This window comes from Polypterus senegalus, chromosome 5 (assembly GCF_016835505.1).
Source record: "Polypterus senegalus isolate Bchr_013 chromosome 5, ASM1683550v1, whole genome shotgun sequence".
Taxonomy (NCBI): Eukaryota; Metazoa; Chordata; class Cladistia; order Polypteriformes; family Polypteridae; genus Polypterus; species Polypterus senegalus.
In genome coordinates, this window is record NC_053158.1 from 84620139 (window position 1) to 84643952 (window position 23814).

At 35.5% G+C, this 23814-nt stretch overlaps 1 protein-coding gene across 6 annotated transcripts in view; it reads right to left on the reverse strand.

Moving 5' to 3' along the window:
- Positions 1-23814, reverse strand: part of LOC120530412 (cadherin-18) — a 1801315-nt gene that overhangs the window by 229469 nt on the left and 1548032 nt on the right. For all 6 annotated transcript variants that reach the window (XM_039754902.1, XM_039754900.1, XM_039754901.1 and 3 more), the window contains one exon: positions 4508-4761. In XM_039754902.1, the coding sequence (XP_039610836.1) occupies positions 4508-4761 (254 nt within the window). The remainder of the gene's footprint in view (positions 1-4507; positions 4762-23814) is intronic.

The window sequence follows — 23814 nt, forward strand, 5'->3', positions numbered from 1 at the left end:
ATCACCAAAACAACCTTTCCTTCTCTTCAGAGCAATATTGCTGAAGTACCTCAATCACTGGATTCCTTATCTTGTATTAAAGTAAACAGTCTGATGATTGTAAGTTAGTTAAATATAAGGTTACTTTACGAAATCTAGTAATTTGAAGTTATAACTATCATACGCAAGTCACTAAAACTGAATGAAGACTTAACACGCAGTCATAAGTGAGATTTGTAAGATAAATATAATCCAATTACATAGCTGAATACAGTAAAATGACAAATAGATATACCAGTAACTTTAATAAGATGTACATAATTTACTTGAATAAATTATACCAATGAATTATACCAATGTAACTTAATATTTAAAATTTAAAGTACTATTGAAGCTAACAATTCATGTGGAGCCAATGCCCTCAATTTAATTAAGTAAATCCAATAGACTTTTGTTTACTGTGCCTTTTACATGACGGTCTTGCTTATTTTGGAGAGCAGGGCTTTAGAAAACGGAATGGAGTGTTCACTCATCCATCTCATTAACCTGCTTAATCCAAGTCAAGAATGCATAGAGCCAGAGACTTTTCTGGCATTATCGGATACGTAACAGAAGCAGACACTAGACAGACATGGTAGTGTTGATTGATAACTTTGAATCAGGGATGTCACATTCAGATCCTGGAGGGAAACATTGGCCTCAAGTTTTTGGTGTCATTAGTGTCACGTGAGAATAGTACAGTTAAACTGCTGCCACTGGAACATCCATCTTTTGCCTTAATTTTATTTACCTTCCTTTATTGTTTCCAGCAGCTAAACAATAATTAGATACAAAACAAGCCAACACATGAAAAGCTAAGTCAAGATTCTCAAACACAGGAGGACTACCTGACTATCTCCTTAATCAGAAGTCAGTTCTTACTATTAATATATTAATGAAACAAGTTATGTAATTTGGTGGCTTGTTAGTGCTCTCACTCTGGCACATTGGTAATTTCCAACTATTGATTTTCATTTTTCCTGCTAGCATCATCAACATGCTTTGTGGCTCAGAACAGATCACTATTTCTCAGACCGTCACTCTTTTCAAAAGAAAAATTGTGTGATTGATTCACAGGGGCAAACGGGAACAAACTATTTGGCTGCATATTGGCTTGCTTTGTATCTCATTATTGTTTGAATGCTGAAAACAATTAAGGTTTCTGAATCTTAATAAAACAAGTCATTTAATATTGAGACAAATGATAGGCTCTGTTAACACACAGAATTAGTTGCTAATTAAGAAAGTGCCTGAAAAGAAAACTTGGAGGCACTGCAGCCCTCTAGAGTCTCAGTTTGACATCCTTGTCAAGAGACCACATATGAGTGACAGTGGAAAAGAATATAAATTTAGTAAATGAATGGTATCTTGCGCTACATTTTCAAAAGTGTTATTTGTTTCCTTTTTGTCAGATGTTTTTAAAATAAGTCAATGGCATTGCAGATCCTGAACTGAAGGAGCTATATTAAATTTAATGAAGGCACTGTAGCTCTTACTGATTTTTAAGTTCTATTTTTGCAAATTAAAATGCTTGGCACAGATCAACAGATTTTACTTTAATCCTACTCCATTTTTTCGAGTGCCAAAGTAATTCATATTTTGTGTTTGTTTAGCTATCTTTTGAAGTTTATTTGTAGTTTTCATGCACTCATTTAAGTGATGCATAATTATGTTGGAAGTTTACTTGTGTTTATCCATTCATTAAAGCAATTAAAAATAAAAAGGGCCTGCAAACTTAAATTGCAATGAGTGGATTCAGAAAGTACATAGTTGGATAAAAAACAGATATAAGGAGAAATGAAGACCGGCTGCACAAACAAAAATGGCATATATCTCATTGTAGCACATCGCACAAATAAAGCACATAAACACACATGAAAGACATCAATAGTGAGAAAGTACACATGCAACTCTGTCTAAGGATGACACTCCTGATCTCAGTGTCAAGTTTAGGTCATATGTAGTATGCCCAGTTGGGACGCCTGGAGGATGGAAGGACCGGGAGAGGAGCAGTACCTCCCCTGGAACACGAGAAGATAGCCACCCTGGTGGGTGTTGGGGCCATGGGAACAGAGCTTGGAGACTCAACATTGTGGGGACCTGTGGCCACCACCAGAGGGTACCTGGATGGTTTAGAAGCCATGGTATGCAGCACTTACGCCACACCAGGAAGTGCTGTTGGACCAGCAAGCAGGTACACCCGGAGCGTTTTCAGGTGTCCATGCAGCACTTCCGCCACACCAGGAAGTACTGCAGGAAGGTAATCACGGAGCACCTGGAACACATCTGGGTGCATTATAAAAGGGGCCGCCTCACTCCATTTAGGGAGCCAGAGTTGGGTGGAAGAGGACAGAGCTTGCAAGTGGAGGAGTAGAGGTGGCAGAAGACTTGGGAGAAGACAAAAGAAGAGAAGTAAAAAGGACTGAGCCTTGTGGGTAATTCAGTGCACTGTGTGCTATGCAGAAGAAAAATAATAAATAGAGTGAGCATTTGAACATTTTGTGTCCTTGGTGTCTGCCTGTGGCCAGGCTTCTTTTACAGTAGATAAACAAACCCAAAGCGGGCAGTCCACACTTTTCCTTACATGGGGCTTCCCTTTCTCTTGAGAAACACAACTTGTTCCTCTCTCTGGTTGCCCTAATTGTCAAATTGTTGCAGGAAGCAAGTGGTCAGTAACCAGCATGAATTTCTACATCAGAGCATATCTTCCTTCATTATTTGATGATCCGCCACTGCAGGCAGACACTTCAAAAAAGGAAGCCAGCAACATTGTGTCTACCCTACAAGGAAAATGTTCTACACAAAGTGACTTTCTTCTCTTTCCTGGTGGATCATATTTTAGTGTCCTACAAGAGTTCCATCTCTGCAACCAAATTGAAGGCTGGATGGCCATAGTCTAGTTCATCCTCTCAGCTGCATGTACACTTTTGTTATTTATTTTAAAATATAAGACACAAAATATAACAGGATCAAAGGAGGAGAGATCAACATGGGAGATGACAAACATCTTTGCTCTGTTATGGTGATGGGTTAATAGTACTGTATATTTCAGCAGCTTGAACATAATCACATTCTATGTTAAACCCAAAGGCATTCACTCCAATATTCCATCTGAAATGAATGAAAATTTTGAAATCAAAGCAAATTAGCCCTCAAAAAATATGCTCTAAAGGCAGGCCTCTAGCAACCTCACCTACTGCCAATATATCAGAAGAAGCTTATGGCTGCCAGCAATTGTGAATGGCTTCTCAAAGTAAGCCTCAATCATGTGCAGAAAATGGCACTGCCCAAGAGAACCACCTCATATCCATTTGTAAATGTTATGCTTTTTACTTGATACTGTGAATCTTAAATGACAGGTGTTGGATTATCCTTGCAAAAGCAAATACAATGTATATAGAAATGTGAACAGTGCTTTTGGCTCCGGTGGATCCTTCAGTGACAGCAGACCTACTGTCAGATGTTTAACCATTTCTGTTGAAATTCAAATATCTCAAATTCAGTATTCTCAAATGAAGTGGTTGCAATAATTATGCATTCATTTATAATATTTTGCTAGAAGATAGCATGAATGCTTCAGTAATCAGATTTATTGGTGGTAATATTGGCACATATTGAGAACTCTAACTAAAAAATAAATTGAATAATCTGGTCTGTGTTATATTTCTTCTTACACAGATAATGTGTAATTAGAATCTAACTGTAAAGAATATTTTTTATAATTGTCAAATCACTGTGGAGCACATGGAGGCTAAAGTAACACATTTAGAAAAAAACTGCTGGAGTTCAGCATGATAAACTTACATTAACTCAAGTCAAGAAAGTAGTATGACAATAATTACAATAATGACTAAATAACTTACTAATTACTATATATATATATATATATATATATATATATATATATATATATATTTAAAAATAGATTGTAATGTTATGTAAATATTACAATTTACATTAGTTGTTTGTTCTTCTAGATTTTAGTTTCCTAATTAAAATTCTAATTTACATAATATATTTAACATGCTATCAGTACATAATCCTAAAAGTTGTACTAGATATTTTAATATTTAATAAATACATACTAAAATAAATGAGAAATACATTCACTAACTTTACTGTATTGCTATGACATTGCATATTAATTAATCCATCTTAATAAAAGGATAACAGTCTATGTGTCCATCTGTTTGCTGTGTCTCTGTCATTCCAAAATATAGTGCATCACAAATATTTGTAGTAATAAAATGCATTGTGTTTGTCATTCCAACTGATGGCGCATCACAGAAATTTACAGTAGTGCATTTTATTACTACATGCATTACATAGTATATACCAACAGATGATATACTGCAAAGATGGCTACGTTGATTACTTTGATTTCAAGCCGTCTTAGACAGGTAGCACAACTAGTATATTATTTATACTAAAATAAATGATGAGAAATACATTCACCTACTTTATGGATGTGACGCTCAATTATAGCTACCTGATTGGTTTGTTTAGACTATCCGGATCCTGTGCAGTAACTGCACCCACCACTGTTCCCACTTCTGCATTTTCATATACATCCATTATGTAAGAAGACATTGAAAACACAGGTGGCTCATCTACATCTCCAATTATTATCTTCAGTGTTGTTGTATCTTTAAATGGTCCAAGATGTGAAAATCGACCATCTGTATGAGGGTTTGATCCTTCAATGATGAGTGTATAGCTTTTCTTCCTCTCATAGTTAAGTGGCTGTAAAAAGAGTAATAATTTAATTAGGCTACTTCTCATAAAAATATGAGCTATTGAATATACAAACATGGTTAGCCACATGAGAAATTAAATAAAATTATATATTATTTACTAGGTAAACTTTTTTTTATACATAAACAGTACATATATACACATACTGTATACTGCCACAGAATGCTGGGATAATTATTCATTATTTTGAACATTTTTCATATTTGTTTCTTTAAATGCTCTAATGTAGCACTATTTTATAGTTTCACAGAAAAAGGCATAAAAATAAACCAGAAGTTAATATGAATGAAAAATGTTAAACAAATTTACTTTAACAAACCTGTACATTAAATTTATGCACTTCTGTCTGTTTATAATAGTAGCCTTTCATGATATTTTTTATAATAATTATTGAGAAATATTTATTTAAGTAGACAAACTAAAGACTAATAAAGGACACATGAACCTTTTAAACCAAGTCAGCAAACAAGTCATTAATAAGTGGAACAATAGAAGATTCCAGAATATATCCCATGGAGAAATCTACTAACATACTACTAACAGATCTAGATCTGGCTATCTACAGGTCTACAGCTCTGAAAGATTTACAAAGCCAATTGACTGAGAAGGGGAATAAAATGTACACCAATCAAAAGCATGCCATAAATTGTCCTAGATGGCAAAGTTGCTGTTTTAAAAATAACCTATTCTGAAGAAGAGATGTTTGAATGAGGTTCAGGAAAAAAAATTAGAAGGAAACATGTTTTTAATAAACTTCAAAATATGTAAAAAAAATCCCTTCAATACAATAATGACTAAAAACAAAACAGCAAAAAATGTAAGTTATTTTATGGTAGTTTACAGCGTCAATGAATAGCCCAGAAAAATGTATAGTGTAAACATTCTCTACGATTTTTTTTTAATTTACTGTCTGTTATTAACTACTTTAAGCAATTTAATAAATCTTCTTTTGTCCTTGTGGGTTTTACTCCTAGGTACTCAAAAGTGACCCCTTGTGAGGCGCCAAGCCTCTGAATACCCTAAACTGATTTTAGCAGAATTGAGAATTTTTATGTTACTAAGTAACTGAGTTATTCACCCTGATCCCCACAAATGTTTCTGAAAAGCATGCTTCCTAGGATCTATTTTGAACATACCATACGTATTTCCATATGATTCCTCAGAGATATGTATACATTTTACAGTCATACAAAGAGCCAGACAATCAACAATGACTGATCTTCCAATCAATGGTAATCATATAAAGTAAATATTTTTTGTAAATAAACAATGACAAGTACATATTGAGTAAAGTGGAATAAATATGTTCATAGCACAACTCTGTAAATCAGCTTCCTATTACTCTGAAATATAATTACATTTAAAAAAGACTTTAACTAATATGGTGTCTAAGCTAGTTTTCTATTCTGCTGTGAAACACGTTCTGAAGTTTTGATTTTTTTTTTTTTTTGTAATTAGCATTTTCTTGTTTTCTGTTTTAGTTCTTTTTAGTTAAATCACTTACTATTTTTTTTTATTTTTGTTATTATCTTGTGTTATTTTTGTCATGTTTTTATTAGTAACAGTGAATCCTTGCTATCCACAGATTTTGTTCCTGCAGACTCAATTAAAAAATGTGTAACCTGTTTTGCAACACCCATAGTCTGCCTCTACCTATTTACGTCGACACGCAGTAGAAACAAATTTCTGAGATGCCTGTTACACACAGCAACAAGTGAAATTGAGCAATAACAACTACATAATAACAATAACAACAACTGTGATGCCTTTAGATGTCTGTGCTACACTGAATGGATTAATGTAATGTTAACCCAGTGCCAACAGTCAAAAGGTAAGCATTGAGCCCCATTCATGATGGAGACCAGGGCTTGCAATTGTTCCCACCGAATGACGAATCTCCATTAAGTGCCATTCATAAGCTCGCACTGATTCAGTTCCTGTCCTTTCTACACACCAGCCATGGCTACTACCATTTGGATGGTTTAGTGAGGTCCACAGATCTGCCCTGCTGCGGTTGCTCACAGCCTCTGGCGCAGTGCTGAGAAAAAGACCAAACTTGACGATAGAGGAAGTAAAACTCCCAACAAGGTTTTCATTGGTGAACTTGTGGCATGATCATTAGCTAAGTATTGTGGGGTAAGAGTGGAGTACCTGCACATCCACTCAACCCTGTTTCCCCCTGCCAGTTCTGCTTTTGCAAAAGTGTGTAGGATGGTACATGAGCTGCCATCCTGTGTAACTCTCCTCCTACTCCTTATCCCTGATCTTATGAGTCCTGCCCACTTGTTCCATTTGAGCTGGAACAATTTCCACCCTTCTGCCATTTCTGGACCCAGGTGCCTACCTGTTTGCTTCAACTATGCAGTTTAATGACTTCATTCTTGCTTCTGTTGTGTTAACAAGTCTCCACATTCTGATAATGCAATGTTTTCAATGCTTTACACTTTTTCAGACAAATGTATGAAATTTCAACAATGGCCATGAAGTGTAGTGCTAATGAAAGTGTTTTGTAAGTGCTACTTAGGGCAAATGTGTTCCGATGAGTTTTGTTGATTTTTGGTACTGGAAATAATGTGTTTATGGTAATGTTTAGCAAAAGTTCATGGTGAATACGGTCCACTGGAACCTAACATCATTTTACCGATAGAATTTATGTTTTTCAGGAACATAACCTCTGTAGATAATGATGTTCTACTGTATATTGTTAACTGTCTTATTGTATATGCCTTTCTTTAGTTCTCCATCTGTTCTTATGGACTTCTACAGGTGCGCAATGGAGTCCATCCTCACTGGCTGCATCACATCCTGGTACAGCACCAAGTTGGACTAAAACATCTCAGAGCCTGGTGAAGGCAGCACAGAATATGATGGAGATGACTTATGTACAGGACATGTACAACACTTTCTTCCTGAGAAACGCAAACACAACAACTAAAGACTTCAAGCATCCTGGAAGGTCACCTTTCTTACTCCTAATGCTAATCTGAATCTTAAGATAAACAAAACAGAAATACCCAAATTAAGAAACTGAAAGTAATTAGTCAAATTACAAGCAATATAAGAGAGAGAGAAAAAGAGATTGGGAGCATGCTCTGATACAGTGTGTTGCTGCACCCATCATACAACGAACTACCTCAGGATTCCAAATTAGGGCCTGAGTGTAGCTGTGCCATGGGTGACACATCAGCACCACACTAGTTCCAATGGAACGGAACTGTGTTCGTTTTTTTTTTCAGTGCCTGCCACCAACCCGCAAGCTTTCCCAGCAAGAATACAAGCTTATTAAAGACTTGACTGCAGAGAATGTGGATGTGCATTTTTGTTCCCAGAATAGACACTGGTGGCATTCACAGAGGGTGGTCTGTTAATCAGAATGGGAAAATGGTAACAACTATTAGGGTGTACTGCCAAGTCATCAATAAGTGGGTGCATTAAGTAAGTGATAATGCCTTGGTGATGGATTGTAAGGAAGAACTTCAAAGACTGACAAATGCAGAAAAACCTTCAATCAGTGAGTATTACATGATGGTCAATGAGAAAAGCACACAGAGATGTTAAGTCAAAGCACCAAAACCAAACCAAAAAACAAAAGGCAAAATCAGATGCAAGTAAAGTTCAAATGACATACAAAATGTCTTCAAATCAAATTGTATGTTTCATTTTAAGTTTTCCCTTTGTTATTTTAAGAGTGTGTGTACATGCCATCTTAAGTGGTCATCTTATGTCATTGCTGCCAAAATGCCATCTGTCACATAGCATGTGCATTAGAGACCTAGCGAGCACACATTGTAATGATCAGATGAACTAAATAACAAAGCCAATATACAGATCTAGAAACATAAAAAGGCAGCATGAAAATATAAACATTACAAAACAACAGTAAACTAAATCAAGCACTAAAATAATTCATTTTGCACAAAATGTATTCCAGATGAAGCAAACCAGATCATTATGAATACAGAGCAGCACCTGTATTCAGAAAGCAAATTAATTAAATGTTTTCTGCTCAACAAATGCTCAGGTATAATAATTTAAGCAATATAATATGACGTTGTAGATTTTAATTTTTTTATTGTAACAGTACACTATGATATTTTATTATAAGATCTTAAATAAGTAAGGTGTTATATTTGGCATGGTTTTCACTAAAATGTTATTGTTGGATAATAATCAAGCACCATCTTGCCAGGTTATGCCTCCTTGTATAGTGTCTATCCATTATGGCCTCCTTTCCAGGCCAGGAATCACCCTTTATCCCATGCATATTTCTATCAGAAATAAGAACAATGTTGCATTTGTAAAAATAAGATAGAAGAAGGTACATCAATCTCTCTATTATAATAAAAAAATCTTGGAAAGAGAGATGAAACTTGACTTTCTCAGAGAGACACTTTCACGTCCTGCAAGACGAGACTTTGTGCCAAGAAATTTAACCCCGCCCAGGCACAGAAAAGTAGACAAAGTAGAACGTCGTAAAGACTTCAAAAATGTTGGCGCGATACACATGCAGAGCAGGTTAGAGATAATGGAAGTACGAAAATTTGAAAGTCTCTCTTTGATGATAGTAAAAATCGCATTAGCGCAAACAAATGGAAATTATTACTTGTTGAAATAACGGAACAGCGAAAAGAGATTGACTATATTATTCAGATTTAAACTTTAAGTCGGAGACTTGTAGATCGTCTAATTTATGTTGCCATCTGGAAAAAGTAGTGTTTCTTCCCAATGAAGAAGCATATCCACGAGAATTAAATGATTTGTTGTTTGGTGAAAGTGAAATCCATATACGCGAGTGGCAGAAACATGAAGTTACAGGTGTGTAGCACAGGCAGGGGGCTTGGTGAGCAAAGCGAGTAAAGGGCGAAGCCCTTAGTTTTTAAAATTTTTAATTCTTTATCATAGCCTACAAGAATTCACCCTCAATCAGGACAAATCATACATTTTGCTTCCAAGGCCAGGAATCATACACCATGTGCTCAGATATGCTGAAAGTAATTTAGGTAAAGTCTTTACATTATGAGAGTAAACTAAAGTAACAAACAACTAAGCAAATACATAAATAAATAAAACGTATGAAAATAGGGACACAGAGACTCCAAAAGTAAACACTGATAACTGTGTAAACAGCAAGTGTATGATGTTGAGTCACACAAGTAGCATCTCTCCAGAAAAACAAACTTCAAGCATACCTTAATGAAGTTTTTCTATTTACATCTCAGTTTAGATAAATAATAGGGTCTGTAATTAAACAAACTATTATAATGAGGTGGTGATATTGCATCACTTATGGCTGCTATATTTTTTGATAATGCTAGAGAAAGAGTTTATAGTTTTAAGTGTATAACTGTTACAAAAGAAATTTGTAGAAAAAATCATAACCTAATAGGTTGTGGAGAAGTTTTGTTTAAGATTTATTTTAAAAAGTTAATTAATTATAAGTTTTGAATCTTTTTTATAGTGATTAAATGCCCTATTAAAACACAAATAAGCAGCGAAATGATGGGGAGCCAAGCACCATAAAAAGTAAATTTATAGTAGGTTGTATGCACAGATTAAAGAAAACAAATTCCTCATGAGAATTTAAAAGGGTACAGTAGAATGCAGCCAACCATAGCACAATTATTTCTTTTTGAGTACCTAGTGATCGATCGCTTTCACTGTAGCAGAACATCAATAAAGCAAAACATAATGAAACTGAAAAATATGGGGAATATTCTATCTGTTCTGAAATTCAAGCATAAAAAAATGTTATTTTTTCTTATACATTACACAAATAAGCCACCCACTCCTTAGAAGAGAGCAGTACTTAAATGATGTAAACAATAATGCATATTTTCATACAGTTGATCAATCACATATTAGATTATAATTTTCTTTTATTTGTATTAAGTATGTGTGCTCCTAGCAAGTATAGTGTATTGAAATTGTACAAGAAGAATTACCTTTATTGGCTGTCTACAGCTGGTGCATTGGAATTCTAACTCTTTCTGTCAACCCAGTTATGTATTATGTATGACACAGCATGATATTCTTAGTAAAAAGACGACACTTTTCCTTACAAAGACAAAATGATAATCTAATAAAATTATTTTGATACTACAAATCTGTGTTTCATTAACCAAAGAATAAGAAATCTTGAAATGTGAATTCAGGGAGACTTTCCCAAGGGAAAGAGTGCTGCTTATAGATTCATGTGCTTTGACAATCAAAGGCAATAACAACAGTAATGTGTAGAAGCAAACACTGGGGCACAATTCTTGTTGTGGCAGCATCAGTGTATTCAGTCGTTAATGCATCTCAGTTTACCAAATTAAAGACCTATAGAAGTACACTATCACCAGAAAGCACTCAATGCAGACACATATACATTAATCTTAAAGAGTCATACAGCATATACAAAATGGATACATTAGGTAGAAAGAGTTAATTTGGGGCCCCTTTCCTATAAAACAATACAAGGAACATATTTTTTCTGCTCCCAAATGACTTTTAGTGGTAAATATGCTTTTCTGACAACCTTATTCAAATGATAATGAAGCCCAGAGCCTCAAATACATTCATAGTTGTCTTCAGCTGATCTTATGAACTGTTTCTACACCCACCTATTTATTCAGTATAGCAAGTATGCTTGTTTTGATATGATGTACAATAATTTAGAAATGAACACTTGAATTAAAACAGCTGAAAAAAATAATTTATCTTATTCTCAACTGATTTGTTCCTTTTCTATTTATACTAACAACAGAATTCCCTAAGGATGCCTTATTTAGTGAAGCTACATTGGAGGTTTGCTCACAGCTCCCAACACAATCATTTACTAGAAATAGTGAAATGCCATCCAGTGTCATGTTAATGAGATTTCTACTGTGCTTAACAATCCCTCAAACAAGCTCTTTGTGTAGTGCAGACCTTTGTTTGCCAAGTTATTTTTGTTTAATTTACTGTTCATTTTTAACCCATGAATCATCTCATTTGCTGTTTGGTCCTTTTAATTATTTCTTACAATTAGACAAAGTGACATGTTTTAATGTAAACTTAAAGCTATTATGCAAGGTGCACTTTTAAAATGTTGGTAACGCATGTAAAAATCTTGACCAGAAATTTATGGATGCTGTTATAGATTACTCTTCTTCCACTGCTTTGCATGCAGGTCCAATTCAAGGTGTGGCAAAATGAAGTTTTCTAACAACAATGGGGGAAGCGCTGAATCGGCCCTAGTAAAGATATGGTCCTAATGTTCTTTTTAGTTAATTAAAAAATTACAATATAACATTATCAAGTCTGCTTACTATAATTAATGTGTCAATGGTGCTGGAACATATCCCACATTATCAATGACAGGGAAATAAACAATAAAAATTGTGTAAAAGAGTGAAAATGAAGTAAAAGTAAAAATTAACTTTCATTCATTCTTATTGCAATAAAGGCACCCTAAACATTTAAATATACAGGACTATTCAAAATGAAAGAGCAGATTTCAAAAATGTATTTCAAACAAGCTGTACAAGACAGAAACACATTCGGCACATCCCTGGATAGAGGAAAATTCAAAGTTTGATCTTATGGTCCTTGAGGTTGCATGCACTCAACATGAGCACCATGTGTAACACAATAAACATCAAAACGGCAGACCATTTCTTGCCACACACGAGTCAACTGGTCCGTAGTTACTGAATTTATAGCTTCCTCAATTCGATGTTGCAAATCTTGAAGATTAGCGGGCATAGGTGGAACACTCTTTCTTTAATGTATCCCCACAGATAAAAATCGCAGGGGGTAAGGTCTGGAGACCTGGGAGGCCATAGACGATGAGCAAGATCTTGCTGTCCAACTCTTCCAATCCATCATTCTGGAATGGTGTCATTCAGGTAATGCTGGACCTCCAAGTGGAAATGAGGCAGGGCACCATCTTGCATAAAAATGAAGTCATTCGAATCTTCTTAAAGTTGAATTTTTAAACTTTAAACTTTCATCTGTCCAGGGATGTGCGAAATGTTTTGCTGTCTTATAGAGACTGTTTGAAATACATTTTTTAAATCCTCATTTTGAATAGCTCTGTATATTGCTTTTTTGCACTTTCAGAAATGAATTTTTGGGTTTATGAGCTTAAACATTCAGGACATAATTTTATATGTGCACATCTTTATGTAATCCGAGTGCGTGGTTACTAGCTAAGGTGAGATGTTCAAACAGTACTAAAGGTTTTCTTCAATTTCTTAACCACCACCACCACCACAATTTTCAATTTGAATGGACTTGGCCACTTGCTTAGTTTTAGGACTATCAAGAATCCATACCTATCTGATTTATTTCATATATGTACAAGTGACATTCAGATGAGAGGTTCCATCACTTTTGAAGACAAATCATACCGTATTACTTTATAGTAGAAATTACACATAAGTCTGACAACTATATATACTACTTAGTTATGTACAAAATTCATTGAAAATGTGTATAAAATAATTAAAGACATTAATTTATTAGATAAGAAAGACTGTAAAGATCAAGCATTTTAAGTGGTGTGTTTTAAGCAAGATTGGAATTAATTAGCTAATTTAATTAGCTCTTAGATGGAGCTCAACATACAGACCAACAAAGAGAGTTCCACAATATGTAGCCACAAACCTAAACAAAGATTATCAAGAGTTGCAAAACATAATTGATAGAGTTTTAAATTTAATGCAGTATTGAAAAAGAAGCCAGTGTTGCTGAGCTAGTTAGAGAATGATAGGGGCGGTTGTGAGACAAAGTCAGAGAGGCGAGATTGTGTTGGTTTGAACATGTGCTGAGTATATTGGGAGAAGGATGCGAAGGGTAGAGCTGCCAGGCAAGAGGAAAAGAGGAAGGCCTAAGAGAAGGTTTATGGATGTGGTGAGAGAGGACATGCAGGTGATGGGTGTGACAAAACAAGATACAGAGGACAGAAAGATATGGAAGAAGATGATCCACTGTGGCAACGGAAGTATTTGTTGTTGGTGTGGATGTTAATAAAAAGTAGTTAAGCATTATACATGTGTGAAGCTCTATTTTTAACAAAACAGCTGTCCTGGTATATAGATATTATAAAATCATGGGGAAAAGGAAAATGAAAAACACAACATTTATATTAGGGTCTACTGACTTTCCACAATTTTTTTTTTTTTTTCATTCCGTACAGTGAGTTTTTCTTTGGTAAAAACAAGGTTAGGGTTACACAAACAGCATATTTGCTTTTTTGCATAAAACCATCCAAACACAATAATGAATGTAAATTGTTAATAACTTGAAAAATGTGAAATAATGTTTTAAGTGCTGACTTTTCATCTGTATAAGCTCTAGGCAATAAGTGAGCAGATGGCACCATAACCTTTTTGGGAGGTACCATTTCAACGAAGGACTTAAATCAGCTGAAGAAATACATAACTGTTCCTGAAACTCTTTGTAAAAAGCCTAATTAACAAAGCTTAATCTGGTTCCTGGTTGCTAGTGGAAAACCATAAATGCAGTAAGCTACTTGTTCATTATCACACTGGAAAGCATCTACCATAAATAACCTTTGTGCTCAATCCCTGCAAAGACAAACATATAGAAATATCAATATTTCATTTGCATGCAAAAGTAATTAAAAAATGTCAGTAAGCTCAGTCCAAGAATAAATAAATACAGGTGGCATCGGAAAGCAAAGGATGAGGCTAGAATTTATTCACTTGCAGCCTCACATGCTGGTAAACCCAACATTGTTCAATTTTCTTAGCCATCCACTTTGGTAAGAAAAGCCTGCAATACTTTTTCAAGTGAGTTGGAATTATATAATTATAAATATCTCAATTTAAATCATTGCAGTGGGGTGCAGTGCATTCAGGGAGGTTGGTATAAACCAAGCATTTTATTGTTTTTATCATGACATAGAAAATATGGGGAGCTCTTGAAAAGTATGCCAAATTTTTCAGGACTGATGGGAAATTGAAAATATTTAGAATTTAGACATTAGGACATTAGCATTTAGGCATTGGGAGTTTGAAATGAAAACGAAAGAGTTAATAAACCTATAGAGTAACTAAGTTGTAATGAAAAACAACTTTAATAAGATAAATATGGGGCCAGTTTTAACAGGATGGGGAATTTGTATTCCTCCGTCAAATATTTAAATATTAAATATCGAATTTTTAAATGAGGTCCTTGAAAGTGACAGAAAGATTGTTGTCTGAAGACATTTCAGTTCTAAACAAGTCTGATTTTTGTTTTCTAACACCAAAAGGTTAAAAATACATGGTATTATAATACTTTTTTTAAAATCACATTTACAAAAGCTTGCAGCCCATGCAACAAATGAGTACCTTACTAACAGTACATTCTTGTTTTTCATGGCACCAGACAGAGGCGACATGTTACATGTTGTTTATATGTAAGAATTTCACTATATTCTGTATGGGTAACAGTACTACTACAATTACTAAACACTGAAAAAAAAAAAAACAGGAAAAAAGAGATAAAATATTAGATAAATGGTTTATAAATGTACAATATGCAATGAAATGCTTAGTTGCATTTAGGAAGAACATAAAGGACAATGACATATACTGTACATGACTTTGTGAATTTAAAAAAATGATCATGTTAAATGAGTGCAACAGTATGCATTATAAAGAATAATAAAATATGTAATAAATAATAAATAGCAAAATAAATATCTTAATAACTTAAATAATTTAATGTAAGAGTGTTAACAATCAGGCATCATGTTTTTCTAGATACTTTCCTCACTAAAGATGTGAATGGACTGTGGAAAAAAGTTTCTCCTCAGTCTCTCAGCAACTGTTCTTCAAACAGTGATACTGTTTTCCTGACCGCAGCACAGAAAAGAGGCTTTCATAATTTTCTTTGTTTAGGTCCAGCATTGATGTCCTGGAAGTTAGGGAGTGCACACTCAATGACATGTTCACTCTCTGCTGAGCTTTGTGGTCATACTGCATGCTCACAGACTCTCCACTAACTAGGTTTCTCATTATTGTTTGTTATTGGGCCTACCATAGCTGCACAGTTGTGTCATTAGCAAACTTGACAATGACGTTTGAGTCATGTGCAGCTGTGCAGTTATATGTGAGAGTATAGCAGAGGGCTTAGAACACAGCTGTGTCGGGCACCTGTTTTGAGAGTGAGGGATGATGAGGTGTGGCCACCCGCACAAACCACTAGGGGTCTGCCAGTCAGAAAGTTAAAAACCTTTGCCGCACAACAAATTCATGAATATACATTTTAAGAGTAGTGTGAAATACCTATAGCATTCAAAGTGTTATGCAGACTTGTGAAATTTTATATTCTTAATTGCTCTTATTTTCTTTGGGTAGGAGAGATAGAGGTTGGGAGCATACACTGATAGCATGTTGCCACATCCACCACATAATGAACCTCCTGAATTGGAACCAGAATGCAGAGGGTGACACCTCAGCACCACACTCACACAACAGTATGAGGTTTTTTTTATGGTGGCTGGAGTGCCAATCCTGCCACCAACCTCCACGTTTTCCCTGTAAGTAAGGATGTGCTTGCAGGGCTGGATGCAGATTAATGTCAAACCCAGGACAAAGCAATTGCAGGTCAAGGGCCTTGCACAAGGGCCCAACGGAGCAGAGTCATTTCTGCCTCAGAGCCACCACGCAACCCATTTGGGTAGTAGATGTCAGTCAAATAAAGTGAGTGTCAGGAAGGGACCTTTATTACGAGTATGGAATAATTGGTACTGTATTATTTTCACTGCTGTGAAGAGTCATGAAAGTAATAATTTTATTTATCTTAGTACATGTGACTTGAACTTACTGTATATATGGTATTTCCAGATCTAAACAGACTAGCTCCTGCCACAAGAAAAATACAACCATTCTATTTTGTAGCTGCTGGGGGTTGCACCTTCTTCTTTTGCCTGCTCCCATTTAGGGGTTGCCACAGTGGATCACCTGCCTCCATCTATCCCTGTCTTTTGCATCATTTTCTGCTACACAGACTGCCTTCATGTACTCCTTCACCACATCCATAAACCTCTTCTTTGGCCTTCCTTTTTTCCTCTTGCCTGTCGATTCCATTCTCAACATTCTTTTCCCGATCTACCCATCATCTCTCCTCTGCACGTGCCCAAACCATCTCAATCTAGCCTCTCTCACTTTGTCACTAAACTTTCATTCCTGTGTTGTCCCTCTAATACAATTAGGTACAAAGGTATTTGCACAGTGACACAGCTTAAATAATTTTGGATTTATATGCCGCCACAATGGACTTGAAATGATTGAAGTGTAGGCTCCCAGCATTAATTCAAAGGGTTTAACAGAAATATTGTATGAACCATTTAGGAATGACAGGCACTTTTATACATGGCCCCCCCATTTTCAGGAGTTCAAAATTATTTGGACAATCAACAAGCTGGTCTACAGTCAGGTGTGAGCAGGTCCCTTATTATTTATTTATTTAACAAATAGGAGAAGGAAGAAATGTAGTTGTTTAAACATTAAAAATAGTGATAAAATCGTATATGAAAGTGTGAATCAGAAAACCAAACCTCGATGCCAGGATATAAAAGCAAAAGTTCCTCAAACTCAATATTGTCAGAAGTCTCTTTAAAGCTTCCACATTTATAAAGATAAACACTTGTCAAGAGAAGTGGATTTACAGTAATAGCTTGGATAGGATGACACCATATGCCTTGCGACATTCATGACCAGCAACGGGCATAGCAACCAACAGTACTGTACCTCAGATTCTATAATGAAAAACAGATCAAATTTGGAAATCAAGAGAAAAAGGATGAGTACTGAATGCAAATACAATTATTATATTTATATAATTACATTATAAAATATGTTTTTCAAATATAAAATATCAGAACAATATCTATCAAGCATCTCAGTGTACAAATCATATAAGCATTAAGCATTTAGAAGAATATAACATTTCTGAATTACTCAGTCTTCTGAAAATTGATTAAACAAAAGGTTCATTGGTGCTAATATAATGTGTCCAATATTTTAAAATGATATTTCTGGAATACTGACAGAATAGTGCTGCCGTGCCACTCCAGGGAACTCATTAAAGTGACATACTGTGCATACTAGAGTTGTCCAATGAATATCTTCGCTCTGTGCACTTTGTTCCAGAGACCAATCATTGATAATAAGATAGTGACAGAACACAATCTAGGTAACTTGAGTACAAAGGTCCTGCACTCTATATTGATAAAACTTTAAATTCTGACAGAATTCTTACTATTTTTACTACATGGAAAGGGAATAAATTAAACTATGACCAGTAAGAGCATAGCATTATCAGAAAAACACAGTTTATATTGATAAATATTTTCTAGCCATCTCTTGAAAATAGGAAATATCCACTATTTAAAAATTTGTGATCCTGCACATTTGAAACAAGGTCGGTGCAGCACATTTAAATCTGCTGGAAATACAACAAAGTTATACTAGTCCATAATGTAATTTGGGCAGGATAATTCAACAAAATTGGGTATTCACACTTAGAGAAGTACACACATTTTATTTTATTATCCTTCTTTAATAAACATGTAATTCTTGGAAAACTATTGACAAGGTGTATAAAAATGGCCTTGTCAGGTCTGGAGATAATAAAGCTACAAGTATCGGTTACTGTGGACCTGGAAAGAGACAGAAGGAAGTTAGGCATGAGGGAATACTGACATGCAACCGAGACACTGCCGTCAAGCAAAAGGGCCCAGATAAAATTTTTCGGACAGCCAAGGTAATATTACAGCACTGTTTTGTACTGAACCATCTCACAAAACACCATTTAATAGTACTTGTTGGCTTACTAGGTGCTAGAGTGATGTTTTGAGATTTATGGTGATCAAGACATGATACAATGTCCAAGCCTTTCCTTGACAAAATATTTGGGGCATAACTAAAAAACAAAACATTACTTAAATTTTACATTAATACAATTTTTTGTAAACAAAAGTAAATTATCAGAAATGGAGATCAATAGCACAAGTGAAGGGAAAAACCAACATGCAGTGTCAACAATTTGAGGCAAATAATGTTCTGTCAGTCACAGGTACCCAAACAGAATCTGTTAGATTGTAATATAGACAAAATCCACCTGCTTTTTCAGTTCTAGCCAACCTCCATGAATTGCCTGCTATCAAAAAGGGAATGTGAGCAATCATTAGAATCATGTAAACCAGGTAAGACGATGTTTGCCTGGGATGAGAGATCTGTGGCATTGAGCAGTTTTTAAAATAAATAAATCTAAAGACAATGCACCTTAGGTGCCATGAGGGTCACCTTTGGTGTTAGCAGTGGGATGAGCCAGTAGCAGTAAGGAGGGAAGAGAAATGGTTGACAGCAAGAGGAACTGGGTGTCTGATTGTTTTAAAAGACTCAAGTACTCAAGCTGGAGGAACTTTATTTGAGTGAACCTTTAAAAGACTGATTGTTTATTGCTGGTTTTATTGTCTTTTAAAGTTCTTATTCTTTCAATGACCTGTATTTTTTAAAGTGAGCTTGGAATTTTTTTTAGTGTGTGGGGCTTTAATGTTTTTATGGTGCTTTTAATATTTATAGTGCAGGTGTGAGTGGCCAAGCCACTGGCCTTGGCCACGAGTTGGCATGATTGGAGTGTGTGGCGCCTTACTTTCTCATAACTTCATTTTAATTTAATCCATATGCTCTGCATATTCAATTTATTATCATCACTATTCATGGTGGCTCCAAAATACATACTAACCTCTAATCTCTCTTCTGTTCTTTTTCCGGTTTTCTGTGGTGGCGACCTGCGCCACCACCACCTAATCAAAGCTCTGTGATGTCCCTTCATTGATGGATTAAAGGCCAGAGGTCCACATGACCGTCATCATCAAGTCCTTCCATGAGAACCCTAAATACAATGAGGACTGATCATTTATGTGAGGTAGAATGTCTAGAGGGGGCTGTGCGGCCTCATGGCCTGGAACCCCTGTGGACCTTACTTTTATTCTATGTTAATTAGTGATCTCTGATTTTACTTCTTACTTTACCTCTTTTTATTTCTTTTTCTTTCTCCATCATGTAAAGCAATTTGAGCTACATTATTTGTATGAAAATGTGCTATATAAATAAATGCTGTTGTTATTGTTCCTGTGCAATTGGTGGTTTTTAGGGGTAGGTGTGAGATGAGAAGTCCTTGACATTGGGTAGTTTTTAAATAAATAAATAAAGGCAGTGTGGCTCCGGCACCATGTAGGTGTAAGCTGATGAGGACTGTGGAGCCAAGCTGGACCATCATAGTGCATAATGTGAGTCAATGTCTCAGAGAAACTGCTACAAAAAACTGAAGAGCTAAACCATCAATGAAGTTAAAAAAACAATTAGTATGTGTCATTATCTAGAAGATATGCCATCATCGAAAATCGAGCAGCTAATGCTATGCACCAAGTCTTCAGACATGAACCAGAAGGTGCAAGGGCTGAAGATGTGTGAGGGATGAATCCATATTCTTGGATGCTGCTCTGAATGCTGTGCATATTCCTAAAATAAAGCATCTATGACATGTCCAATCTGGGAGGCAGCTCCTTGCAACAATGCAGCGTGACCTAGCAACATAGTCACAAAATGCAGAAGTTACAAAATGGCAAAGTGATGCTTCTGAAATTTAAAAATACATGTATACTGGTTCATAACTACATTTTCAATACATCACTCCCATATATTAATATTGTGTTGTGACCTACAACAGACCAACCAACAGGAAAAACAGATTTAAGACTTTTTTATGATTCAAATTTGTATTAGTGTGCCTAGTTTTACTGGAACTCAGTCCTTAAATCTGTTTAGTTCACCTGCTTAGTCATGTACAGATATCATGTGTGATTTAGTCTATGATAGTACAGTAGCATCAGATACAATTACAAACTCAAAAATTAGACAATCACCAGGACACCACACCATCTGTGGCTGTGACTCAGCATCACTAAACTGCACCACAGTGGTACCTATACATAGAAATTAGCTCTGGTGAAAAACAAAAGTGAGAATAACAAAGTTCTTCAACATTTATGCTACAGTGGCATTACAAAAATGTAATTATCAGTACAGAAAGTTATGCTATTAATGTTAGAACACTGATTGAACTCACATAAACTTATCACATTATACCACTGCCATTAGAAATCATTCCAGATCTGCAGTGCTTTAATATTCACCTACAATGTGCAAAATCCATGCTTCTTGGAATCAAGTGAGACTACTATAATGTATTTCAAATCTCTGAGCAGATGCAGATCTCTGTTCAAACAGACATTAAATATTTTTCATAATGCAATCTCTAGTGTACTGCCTAAACATTATAATATGGTTCTGAATCAACAGGGCGTACAATTTGCTGAAAAACTGTCAATTAAGTAAGAAATCAGGTATGAATTGTATGCAAAACAGTAACACATGAATAAATTGCTGATAAAAAAGAGGTGTAAGGGAGAATGTTAGGAGGAATGTTAATTTTATATATTTGATTTTGAATTTTAAAAAATGAAAAAATAAAATGAAAGTCATACGATTTCCATATTTGCTTCATGGACACGTTAACATTGAAAGTAAAATCACCAAAAACATACTGTATATTATAACAGGGTTGTGTTAATCCTAAGCCACACTGCACCAAGCCTTTATGTTATACACTCTAGGTCTGACCAGTTCATCCATGATGGCCCATGTCAAGCTGTTAAATTAGTAAACTTAAGACTCTGAACTACAGCTTGGGGACCCTCTACAATATCTGCAAACATTTGTTTTGTTTCAGCTTTAAATAACTATGGATAGAACTTTATTTGTCCCCTGGGGGAAATTTGTTTTTTAACTGAAACTCTTTAAATAAATACATAAGTAGATAGATAATTAAATAAAAAAATATACACACACACTTTGCTTTGAACACACACTGGAATGACTACAAAGCAAGAAGATTCAAAATAAAGAAAAGTTCTTACTTGGCTGTCACAGTCTCAGCGAAACATTATGCAGACATATTGCATAATAATATTATTATTTATTATATTAACACAGAGCAACAGTGAACATAGATACATTCCCAAAACCAAAACATACAGTCATGAAGCAAAAGGTGGTCTTAAAATAGAGAGTGAGGGAGAAGAAACCTTGGGTACTATAAGGGGCTTAATTTTTTATGGTCTTATTAAAAAACACTGAATCAGCAGGACAGTGTACTGAAAACCCACTTAATTTGTTATACTGTATAGTCAAATTTCACATGAATTTATGAATACGAACCAATAATGGAACACAATGCCCTGTATATTGTACATGATTTAAATGTTATTGTTGTTTTGGCAGTGTTGCTTTTGGCATTATATTTAACATAAAAAGAGTATTATTATTATTACCATTATACTGACTTTTACAATATAAGGTTTGTAACCTGATAAACTGTAGTAGTCCCGTAAATATTGTGGCACTCACTGCCAAGCTGCCTACAGCATCACACTCACTAAATGGCTTCTGCATATAACTAATGCTGCCTGATTGTCTCTGAAAGCAATGCTGTTCTAAGTGACAGCTCAAACAGTTTCCTCTAATTAGCTCATGTTGCCCTCTGTTTTTGTTTATTCAGAAGGCATTTTAAATCAGTTCAGATGGTTTACGTGAAAAGAGTATTACATATTTTGTTGTTATTATCCTGTTATGGTATTTCAAAATTAATATGTACAGTCTACCTAGTGTACCCTAAATGACCTCTACACTAGACCTCTGTCCTGTGTTACTCAATCCTGTCTGTGATGGCTATATTTGTTCAATGCGACTACTGTTCCAAAAAGTCAGTGCACTTTAATGATACTGCCTGCGTGGAATTTACAGTACATGTTCTCCCTTTATCTACTGTACATGTGTCTATTTCTTAATACTTAAGTTTTCCTCCGACATCTCCAAAGACATTTGTGCAGGGTTAACAAGTAATTCCAAAATAACCTATTTGTGAGTGTGAGAGGGCCTGGCAATATACTAGCACACTTAACAGGATTGTTTCCAGTATTCTGCATGTTGGCCTCACAACTGTAGAAACCTGTCTTCTGATATCAGCTTGTGAATATAGTTGTCTTTTCTGAGTATTCTGGATTCCTGTGGTATGTGTTTTTAGACATATAAGTAAGAATTTAATTGTTCTCTGTACTAGTGACAATGGAAAGGTACTATATAAATACAATGCATTATTATTATTATTATTATTATTATTATCATCATTAGTAGTAGTATTACTATCATTACTAGTACTAATACTATTGATCATTACTATCATTACTACTAAGATATGCACGTTGGTTGATCGGCATGTCTCAGTTGGTCCAGGGTAAGTAAACGCTAATGTCTGTGTCCTGTGATGATTAGGGTCCAGATTCAGGCTTGGTTCCTGCCTTGTACCCAATTCTGCCAAGACAGTCCTCAGTTCTAACAACTGCATAATGGAATAATATCAATCAGAATCAAGTTCACAAAATGGATCAATGGATTGGTATGCACTGTCAACCTAGCCACAAGGGGTTGCACAAGCTAGTGTAGTCTTAGTGCTGGTCTCAAGCCCTGGTAAATTAAAGAGGCGTACATCAGGAAAGGCATCCGGCATAAAACCTGTGCCATATTAAACATGCGGATGAAAAACAAAATGTTCCTACCAGATCAGTTGAGGCCTGAGTTAACAATGGCCGCCAACGATGCTGCTGTCTAGCAGAGTATTGGCAGAGTCTATGATACTGCTGGACAAAGAGGGCAAGAATGGGAGAGTGGGTTCAAAGACAATAGGACAAGAGGAAGGGAAAGAGTGTGGAGCTCAGAGCCAGAACTTTGCATGTTGGCACTGTGACTGGTAAAGGGAGAGCTGGCAGATGTGGTGGAGTAAAAAAGGATCATCTCTGAGCCATTTCCTGTTTGCAATGATGATGAGGTCAAACAGGAGTCTACGTGGGCTATGATGTACATTGTAATCTGTAGTGAGAGTATACAGCAGGTTGAAGCGAACCTGGAGAGGTGGAGGTACACACTAGATAGAAGGGGGGTG